The sequence below is a fragment of the Bos indicus genome, chromosome 10 (assembly GCF_029378745.1).
Source record: "Bos indicus isolate NIAB-ARS_2022 breed Sahiwal x Tharparkar chromosome 10, NIAB-ARS_B.indTharparkar_mat_pri_1.0, whole genome shotgun sequence".
Classification (NCBI taxonomy): Eukaryota; Metazoa; Chordata; class Mammalia; order Artiodactyla; family Bovidae; genus Bos; species Bos indicus.
Window position 1 is genome coordinate 20,612,085 of NC_091769.1, and position 10,084 is coordinate 20,622,168.

Sequence of the window (10,084 nt, forward strand, 5' to 3'; positions counted from 1 at the left end):
TCTCCTGAAATTTATTTCAAAGAATGTCATCCGAGATGACCCTTTCCTTTACGTGGAGTTTTGAAAATGGTAACAGGCAACATCTCCCTTCTTGGTCCCTTGACTGCCAAAAGAGCTGGCAACAAATTTGAGGCACAAGGTTATAACAAAGGCAGAGGCGAGAAGACAAGAAGAACGGTGATCCATTTCCGGTGGGCTGTGTGGTCACCCTGCAGACTTACTTGTTCACACAATGCTGTTAGGGTACCAGCAGAGGAAGAAACAGGCCAGAGTCTAGGACAGCCTCTGGTCTGTCACTGGACAGCAGTGAACTGATAAACAATCACACGCTGGCCCGTTCATCAAGCTGCAGCAGGACAAAGCTGTGCAAAGCTTAGGACTGTCGGTAGCCAAGGACCTGCCTCTCATCTCAGGCCACTTCAGTCAACCAGAGTCCCTAGCACAAAAGGGCAGATGTTACCTCAAGCCCACTGCACATCCACCAGCACTGAAAGTGAAAAGTACAAGGAACCTGTCAAAAACTACAAACTTGAACATTTTGGGGGAAAAAACGTCCCAAGTATTCATCGAGGACCATCTCCCTCTATCAACCCTGATTTCTGCCATAGTTTGACTAGAAGTAATTCCCCCAGCTCCCAATTCAGACCATGTTAACCAATTTCTTTTCTTCTGAGGGGACTGTGGGTTATCTTTGAATCATTGTCACAGCCCCAACTAGTCTCTCCCCAGTACGACTGCCCCCAGCCCTGCTCAGTGTGTACCTCAGCCATGGGCAGGGGTGGCAACACTGGGACTCAAGGACCTCCTCCATCATCAGCCTCCACATGCTAGCTGCTGGTATGAGGATCTCAGGTGATTTCAACTCCCTTTATCACTCAGGCAGCAAAAGTCAGAGCCTAAACAGAGGGCCTCGTCTAGGGACTTGCTGCAGGGCTCAGACAGCACTGAACCCAGAGGCAGCTGTCCTACTTCTTTACCTGGTCTTGGACTCTAGGAAGTTGCCTGGCTCTGTACTGTTCCTGAGGGAATGACTGGCCTCAAAGGTAGAAGTAACAGAAGCATATTTAGGACTGCACTAAAGGAAGGACTGACTAGTACTGTCTATAGATGAACGTACTGCCTCGGAGCTCGTCGATTCCCTGGCACGGGAGGACTTCAGATACAATGACATGTAGGAACCAAGGTGGACAGAGAAAGTCCTGAGGTGACAGCAGTTGGTCCGACTCTGATTCTTCCATTTTTTGTTTTCCAGATTAGTTCCTCTAGGTACAAGCTCTATAAACCCTTCCCATCCGCATACACGCACACACAGAGCAGAAGTGGGATTCACTTTATGCGACATAGCTGTTCTGTAGAGAAAATGCTGGGGTCAGGTCACATGATCGTTGTCCTCACAGAACATGGCTTCATCAGTTTGGTGACTGCTCAGCGCTCGAGCAAGTGCGTTAACCAGAGACTGGGACTAGCCGACACATTCGTTCATCTGTAAACAAACACCTGGATGCAACAGGAGAGCTGCCGTTGAGAGGAACAAACCCTGAGAGTTTACTGGTAATGCAGTCACCCTAATTACCTGTTCTGTAAATGTGGATTGGGGGGGGGAGGGTTGCCCAAAAGGGACGCAGCCATTACAGGGCACATTATACTGAGGATGCAGTGTTAAAATCCAGGGCACAGGCCCTGGGGACAGAGGACCCTCAGCTCTCTGAAAGTGAGGTTCTGGTTAAGAAGCCTGTGCAACCACAGACAGACACACCTGAGACTTGGTCCAAGTACCTTTCGTCCAAAGGGTTTTTCCTCCACGTTCTCATCTCTCCTCCCAACAGGCATTTTTACCCCCGACTTGTAGGCAAAAGTAAAGACCAAGATCAGTCAAGGTGACAGGCAGGCACAGCTGAGACCAGAAGCCAAGTCTCCCTCTGCCTTCTCCACCAGCTCGCTGCTGCCCCACTGTGACCCAGACCCCGGAACACTAGCCTTTCCAGGGGCCAGCATTCCCTTTGGTGCGCCCAGGAGCCCAGCCAGGCCTGGGAAGCGTCCCTGTCCTCTGGCCTTCAGAGCAGCAGCCACGAGGAGGAAAGGCTTAGCTTCCCAGCCACCTGTTCTCCGTTCCCCTCCCACCTACCCTAGCCTCTACCCCCAGCTCGGCGTGGAGGAGGGGCCAGCAGTCCCAGTCTCCGGAACCCACCCCTTGCAGCAGCCCCCACTCCCTACAGAAACCCTGCGAAAGGCAAGGTTGAGAAGTTAAGGCTGAGAAGAACCTCCTGAGAGCTGGTCGAGGTCCTGACTCAAGATGAGATCAGGTCACGTCATGGACCTGTCCCCAAAGTGCTCCACACCAGAGCATTCCTCACATACGAATGCTCTTCCTCAGAACTTCCCTGACACAAAGCACCAACTCAGGGGGAGACTGGGGCAGGGTGTGAGCAGCAGAGGGACCCTCACAGGATGAGCTGAACTGGGTGAGACGAGCTGAGCATGGGGGCAGCCACTCAGCCAGGTGAGGCTCAGAAGTTGAGACTAAGCAGGGCCTCAGAGAGCTGGTTGATGTCCCGGCAGTACGGCTCACGCTGCAGGATGAAGTCCACCTTGTGATCCTGGCCCCAAAACACCTCCAGCAGTTGGCGCCGGAGCCGCTCTGTCTCCCGCGTCTTCCGAATGCCGCCATTGCCTTTTTCCTCTTCTTTTCTCCCCTGCTGCTGATTACTGTGTTCTGTGACGCCCCTGGCAGACTGCTGAGGCTTAGAAGACCCCGGGGCCCTGGGAAGAAGCAGAGAGCAGAAAGCTGATAAGCATCCTAGAGTGAGCCTGAAGTTCTAGAAACTGACCACCGAGTGGCAGTATCAACTCACTTCTGAAGGGAAAATGGATGGTTCCTTTGGAACCGGATGGTGAATCCAGCTTTAGTCTAATAATTACTTTCTGTCCAGCAGAGGGCGTACTGAATGCAACCAGCTATGAGTAAAAGCAACCATTTACCAAATACAACACACTGATGAGGGAAAACAGGAAGCAGGAGCTTCCTTCCCAGCCAGAAGGGTCTGCGTCAGGATTCCTTGGGCCAAAGCCCAGGCAACCTGAACTACTATAGAATATAGCTGGCCTGGACTGAGTCATTTTCCACCGACTCTCCAGGCCTGCTAGGCCCCTGCAGAGCAAGAACAGGGCTGCCTAGGAGCTTGCAGGGCCTTACCTGACCGGTTTCTTCAGGAACTCATCCAGGGTGGGGCCGTTTCGCCCCAGGGGGTCATCCGGCACCATGAAGAGGTTTCCCACAAAGGTGAAAGGCAGCAGGCTGGATGGGCACAGAGAATGTGTCGTCACAGAGGAGCCCTTGCCCGCTACCCGGACAGCTAAGACCAACACCATCAGAAGCTGTTGGCTACCATCCTTCAAAGCAGTGTCAGCCCCTTCCCAGAGTCCTCACCCGGTGGCAGGGCACAGCTGGCTTAAGAGAAAGGTCTGAGTCTGTGCCCTGTTCTCAGGGGAGGGTTCCCTCACCGCTCTCTGATGATTGCCATCCACTTCTCAGACTCCTCTGCCAAGTCCCGGAACTGGTCGTTGGAGACAATGATCCCGTCAGTCTCTTCAGCCAGTTTCACCATGAACCTGTCTCGAAAACCACAGCAGCCATATTGGGATTCTCCAAGGTCCCAACCCCGGAGTGCGTTATCGACTCCTGTGACGCACTTCTAGTGATGGAGATCTGGCCCCTCACCTTGAACCAGCCACCAGATGACTGACTGGATATAGGCGCCATGGGTTAGAAAGGAAACAAAGATGAACCCTTTCATGGCCTCCCAAGAGCAACACGTCCAGTCACCACAACCCTCCACAACACTTTGTGTCTTGTCTGTATGAGACAGAAAGACCTGGCTCTGGCTCTGGCTTCTTCCCTGCTGCCCCTTGAATCAGTCACAGATCCCTCATGCGCCTCCCCTGAGGCCTTCCACTCCGCTTCCTTCATTTCCAGTCCTGCCAGTACCTGCACTACTTGGACAATGCAACTGAGGTACCACTGCATAGCCTCCCGATAAGGGGGTCTCCTGCCCCCAGCCATTTACCACCCTCCAGCCTCTCCTCCCCTGAGAGAACATGCTCTTCCCCTACACAAAAGTCTTCCAAACTTGCCCTTTATCTACCAAATGTTTCTACATCCCAGGCTTGGCAGCTACGGCCTAGCAACCAGCTCCAAGCCACTCTTACTGCCTTATCTCTCCCCATCCTCCCTAATGCACTCATAGCTCCTGCCAAAAACTAATGATCAGATTTCACCCTGTTCTTCGAACATGCCCTGCGCTCTCCGACTTTCATGTTTCTCAAACTGTTCCCTTTATTTCCTCCATCTGGAAGGAAACCAGACCTCACTGATGAGAGGAATCATAAGGGGAACGTCAAAAAAACATGCCTGGGCCCCATTTTAATAATTCTGATTCCACAGGACTGGGGTAGAACTCATGAGATAAGTCCTTAACAGGTTTAGAAACCAAGAGATCCAGTGCATCCGATATCCTTGTCAATCAACAAAAACTCTCAAATCCTTCCCTTCCCACAAGACCCCAGCCAGAAGGGAGATCCCTTTCCTCTTGGTTCTATACTGTTTGATTTACAGTTTCTTTGGGCTTTTTGAAGTCATGAATCCAGTCTTCCCTGATTCCTGCCTCCTTTGGCAGGCCAGACACCTAGTACCACACAGGCAGTCAGTATCTGAAACCAGTGTGGTATAGCCTTGGTCGTTCAGTCGTGTCCAGCTCTTTGTGACCCCATGGACTGTAGCCCGCCACACTCCCTGTCAATGGGATTCTCCCATCACGAATACTAGAGTGGGTAGCCATTCTCTTCTCCAGGGGATCTTCCTGACCCAGGAATGGAACTCTTGACCCCTACATTTCAGGCGATTCTTTACTGTCTGAGCCACCAGGGAAGCCCTAGTGTGGTATAGAGGGGACCATTAATCAGGATTCAGAATGACAGATGTCTGGCTCTGAGCTTCTGTCTGGGAAACAAACAGGTGACATTATAAATATATATGGTATCATATAACAAAAGGTATTTTCAAATTAAGGATAATTGTACTATCATCTCATTAGATCATATGTTGTTCCACAGTATTCAATAGGTTTGTGCTACATGCCACTGTAACTAGGCAAAATACAAAATTTATATTGTGGCTCTGCCTATCAGGACCTACACAACTGTAGACACGTGCCTTCAAAATGTATTACAAGTGACAACCTTCAGTTTTAATTCTGTGTCAATACTGGCATGTAAAGAAGGTTCTGTATTCCAGATAACGTGTGAAATCTAGGCATAAAACAGAACTGCATTGGGAGAACATGAATTGTCGGTTTTGTAGAATACCATTTACCTGTTAGGGAGTAAAAGCTAAATATTTGAAAAAACAAAATATATAATCAGTACAGCTTGGGAACTCTTTTTTAATTTAAAACTGAGAATCCTAGAGAATAAAGAACTTATCACTGTAATTTTTTCAAATTGGTTAATTAGCTTTTAAAATCCACCCATGGGACTTCCCTGGTGGTCCAGTGGTTAAGAATACACCAGCCAATGCAGGGAATGAGGCTTCAGTCCCTGGTTGGGGGAACTAAGACCCCACATGACACAACAAAGATCCAATGCAGCCAAAGGCAGGGAGAAAAGCCTATTAAAAAATAATAAGTGAGATCCACCTGTCTCCCACAGTGTGTGCACCAGGGAGGAAATGTGTCTTGTGTTCCTCAATTAAACCATCTAGCAGCTTTACGTTCTCGTTCTTCCTTTGCCACGTCATAGCCTTTGCCAAGAGAATTAACTACTCCGACCCTCTGTCTCCATTTCTGTACAATGGAGATAAGACGCGCTGCCACACTTGACTGAGTCTGTGAAAAACTAAAGAATATCACTGTCCTCCAGCAGAGCACCTTGAGTGAGGAAAGCACATACCTTAGCTTCTTTTGATATTCACAAGGAGGACAATGAATGGAAGAGGAACTTGAGACAAAGAGGTTAATCCACTAAGAGAACCCACAATGACTATGCGACTTGAGGCTCAAATTCAGGCCTTCAAATTCTAAGACCATTGATCTTTCACTTATCTTTTTTTAAATACCATGTTTTGTACAGCTGTATTATGCATGGAATCCATTCTTTGTATCATTATTTGGATCATTTACTCTGGTTTTCCCAGAAGGTTGGAGAATTTCTCTATGTGTTTGGACATCTAGGTTGTAAGAGGCATTTGTCAGCTAGCTATTCATATCACCAGCTTTCCCATGCTTCCATTAAACCAGTGTTTTCTAGATGGTAAGGCACTATTAATATAAACACGAAGCATCCTTTAGTTTGATCAGTGAAAAAGTGAAGGATGAAACAGAGTTGTTCACCATCCATCTCATCCTGTCTGCAGGGCCGGTTTACCTCCCCAATCATAGGGGCACATGGAGAAGTGGCCCTTTTTCCACGACTCAAGTCTTAGTGTGAAGGGGCCAGAGCTTCTGTCTCCCCCTCAGTCTCCCACCAGGCTCCCTGAATGTCAAGTCTGTGGACAAGAGAGAAGCAAGTACCTGTCGTCATAGGAGGAGATCCTCTTGCCATCTAAGACCCGGGAGGGTGTGAGGGAGAGCAGGCTGAGGGAATACAGCTTGTGCAGGAAGTGACCCTCTGGAGAAACAGAGGAGCACAATGGGGTTATCCCTGAGGTGAACACGGGGTCCATCCCCAGACACAAGAGACCAGGCCCAACTCACCTCTGACCTTGGAGTCCTTACTGAAACGCCACTGAGGCACAAAAACAGTTATGTCGCGGTGGCCTCGGTCCCAGAAGTACTGCACGGCAATGGCGATGCCCCGGCTGGAGAAGTAGTGCTGGAGGCCGTGCCTGCAGTGGGAAGGGGTCAGCACTCAAGGGCCCTGGAGTGGAGACCTGGCAGCCTGGCTGGACTGCCCTCTGCTTGGCACATGTCCCCAAGGTGAACACAACTGCCCATCTCTACCTCATCCCCTCCCTGGGACCCTCAGCCCCACCAGATACTCACACCATGGCCACGTTGCTGCCATCGATGACGATATGGCGGAGGTCTGGCTTGCCTGGCACGTTAGCAAGGCACAGGGTGAAAGGGTCTTGGAGAGCCTCCTGGAAACGCTGTGTGCCAGTCACCAAGTTGCCCCCCCGGGTGCCTCGTTTCCATGGAGACCCTCGGCCTCGAGCCACAACCAGCTGCTTGTCTGCTCGGTCTCCCCTGTCCCCTCGGTCTCCACAGTGCCACGGGGGTTCAGGAGCAGGTGGGGGGCTGGGCACTCTTGGAGGTGAGGCTTCCCCATTATGGAGCCGCTGGAGGAGGGAGGCTCCCCGGAGCTGAGATGCCCTCTGATAGGGGCCCTGGGTACTAGGGGGCTGGCCCTGGACCCCGAGCCTTCCTCTTTCCTGGGGCACTCCCTCCTTCCCCAGGGCCTTCCCTTTCGGAGGCCCTGCCTGCCCGGCCTCTCCTCCTCCCGAGGCCTCTCCTCCTCCCGACTGTGGCCTGAAGGCCACTTGTCTCTCCCAGGCCTCTTCCCCGGGCCACTCCTTCCACCCCAAATCCATCTCCCTGGCACCACCCTGCTTTGTTCCCTCCTTCTCCACGGCATGTCTCTCTCCCCTTGACTCTTGCCACCCTGTAGGTCCTGTGTCCAAAGACACTCCACCGTCACCCAGGGGAGTCCTGACTCCCTGCTGCTGAGCGCCCAACGGACCTGGGCCCCCCCAACCCCAGGACGGGAATGCTTGGGGCCCCTGCCCCCGGGATGCCTCCTGCACCAGGCTCAGCAGCTCCTCCTGGACGGCCTGGGGCAGCTGCAGCAGGGCCTCTGTGTGGGCATCCCCCCGGGCCTGCAGCAGGGCAGAGAACTCCCTCAGCACTCCAGCACACTGAGAGGCTCCAGGGGATGGCCCCAGACGAAAGTCCCAGCTCAGCCGCTCCACCAGCTCCTCCACTCGACTCTGGACCATGACGAAGGCCTCAGTCAGGCCACTGACCATCAGCGAGCCGGGCACTCCAGGCACCAAGTGGGCAGATGTGCTCCAAGTCAGGCAATCAAGGAAGAAGCCCTGGGCTCCCAGAAAGATGCAGTGCAGTTTGGGTGGGTAGTGGATTTCATTCTGTAGCTCCGGGCTACAGAGACCCTTCAGGTACTCCTGGGGGAAAAGGGAGGGTAGGGAGGTAGGAAGAAAAAGGAGATTGCTGGAGTCTTAAGTGGTCCGATAGCCCCTTCAGGCCCACTGCTGTCTCCTGAGCTCCAGGATGCCTGGGCAGAGAAATAGAGCCCTATAGATCCTGAAAAAGGTGGGGATTAAAAGAGGCTGGAGAAACTCACTCCTTTCCCTTTTCAGTTGACAACCTGTGGCTGAATTTCCATTTAGAACTCGACTCAACTTAAGATATTGTTGTTAAGTAATTGGTTAAAAGGCTGTCTCTTCTAAACATTTATGTGTATGTATGCTGCATATTTCCATCATAACGATCATCAACACTAACTTTTACAGAGCTCATGCGTTACGCCTTACGTGCTTTATCTCACTCACAGTAAGTTCAGTGAGGTGGATACTGTTATTATTCATACTTTAAAGATAAGGAAACTGAAACTAGGACTATAAGGATAGTATTCAGTGGCGGTGCCTTACTGGAAGCCCTGACTAACTCCAAAGGAAGCAGTGTGGGCTTCCACCACTCAGTGAATTCCTTGGTGGGGCCTGCTTGCCCAACCAGATTATCTCTGTTCTCCCCAAGAGTACAAACTGATTCAACCTGAATCACTTATTTCCAAACCCTGGCAGAACCTGGGTCATTACAGCGGAAATGAAACCAAAACTCTGTACAGAGAAGGTGCAAGTTCGTCAAAGCTCAGAGCCAGTGAGACAAGCAAGAAGTGAAGATCTTCCCCAGCCCCTCCTCTCTCCTGCCTCCTCGGGGGAGGGTCATCGTTTCCCCGGACGGGTCAAGGAGAGGCATTCACCTTGGCTCTGCTGGCGTTCTCTTTGGGGCCCTCCAGCTGCAGCCAGATGTGAGGGTTCTCAGGACAGTCCTTCGGAAGGACGCTCATCCCCACCCTGAAGATGCGCTCCACGCGGGGCAGCTGCTCCCGCACCTTGTCCTCGGCCTCCGCAGACACCGCAAAGCGGTCAGGGGACGGGGAGCCGGCCCCCCAGGTAGGCATGGCTGCTTGGCCGCCCGACCCTGGGAAGAGGGAAAGCAGCTCAGAGCCTTGATGTCCCCTCAGCCCAAATCTTGGTCTTCTAACCTAACCAGCTATCAACAGGTCGCACCTAGTTATGAAACCTGTAAACAACCCAGGAGGTAACCAGAACTTCAGTCCAGTTGGAATAGGGAGGGAATGTCAGATTATCTGGACACGGGGGCCTTCTCCCCGGAGACGAAGTCACGGATAAACAAGGCTGTCTATCTGGGATGGCCGTATGGCCTTTGGAAAATGACGACCACAGCCCTGAGCAGGAACGGGGAGGAGGATCCAGCTGGGTCTGGAGGCCAGAAGGAGTGGACAGGTGACGAAAGAGTCCCTCTCCTCCGGGTCTCTGCAACCTCCGGGTCCAAGACGGCCTCTTAGAGATGAATCCTCACCAGGGCTTGAACTGGGTTCTCCTCTGGGGTCCCTCGTCGGCCATTTCCAAGGTTCTGGCCACTCCCACCCCTCCCCCTCCCCCTGCTGCCCTCCTCGGTCGCGCCACGCGCCCCACGCTGGGCCGAGGGGCCGAGCCGGGCCCCGCCCACAGCCGCTGGCGGCTGCCGCCCCCCGCCTGCGCTCGGCACTGCGCCCTCTGGCTCCCGCAGCCCGGGCGCGGGGGAGAGCGCGCCTACCCGCCTCGCCGCCCGCTGCGGCCTCGGTCCCGCCGGCGCCGCTCGGTGCCCGCCGGCCCCAGCTTCGCCCGCGCCCCCGGCCCAGGGAAGAAGGGCGGGGGGCCCGAGTCGGGGCGGGCCTTTCCGATTCCTCACCCAACGGGGACCTCTCTTCCCCACATCACAAACAATTTTTTGAGTCACTTCCTGGCCGGGGGCGGAGTCAGCTGGGCCCCTCCCGGGGCTGGGCCAGC

The 10,084-nt window shown here is 53.1% G+C and overlaps 1 protein-coding gene across 2 annotated transcripts; it reads right to left on the reverse strand.

The window, feature by feature from the left end:
- Window positions 1-1,316: 1,316 nt before the first annotated feature.
- On the reverse strand, window positions 1,317-9,989 carry KHNYN (KH and NYN domain containing). Of its 2 annotated transcripts, none has more exons than XM_070797060.1 (8): window positions 9,852-9,989; window positions 8,992-9,212; window positions 7,035-8,173; window positions 6,747-6,877; window positions 6,564-6,660; window positions 3,502-3,609; window positions 3,194-3,295; window positions 1,317-2,760 (listed from the first exon to the last, which is right to left on the reverse strand). In XM_070797060.1, the coding sequence occupies exons 2-8, from the start codon at window positions 9,190-9,192 to the stop codon at window positions 2,508-2,510; spliced, it is 2,031 nt and encodes a 676-aa protein (XP_070653161.1). In that variant the 5' UTR covers window positions 9,193-9,212; window positions 9,852-9,989; the 3' UTR covers window positions 1,317-2,507. The 2 variants fall into 2 exon arrangements, with proteins under 2 accessions (XP_070653161.1, XP_019823814.2); XM_019968255.2 differs by lacking the exon at window positions 9,852-9,989 and adding an exon at window positions 9,615-9,700.
- Window positions 9,990-10,084: the final 95 nt, after the last annotated feature.

Bases quoted from the DNA above. Each gene is read 5' to 3' on its own strand.
- KHNYN (XM_070797060.1), bottom strand. From the start codon at position 9,192: ATGCCTACCTGGGGGGCCGGCTCCCCGTCCCCTGACCGCTTTGCGGTG. The intron at 6,661-6,746 runs GTGAGTTGGGCC...CTGTTTCTCCAG, and splicing joins TAAGGACTCCAAGGTCAGAG to AGGGTCACTTCCTGCACAAG. The intron at 2,761-3,193 runs GTAAGGCCCTGC...GCTTCTTCCCAG, and splicing joins TTCCTGAAGAAACCGGTCAG to GGCCCCGGGGTCTTCTAAGC.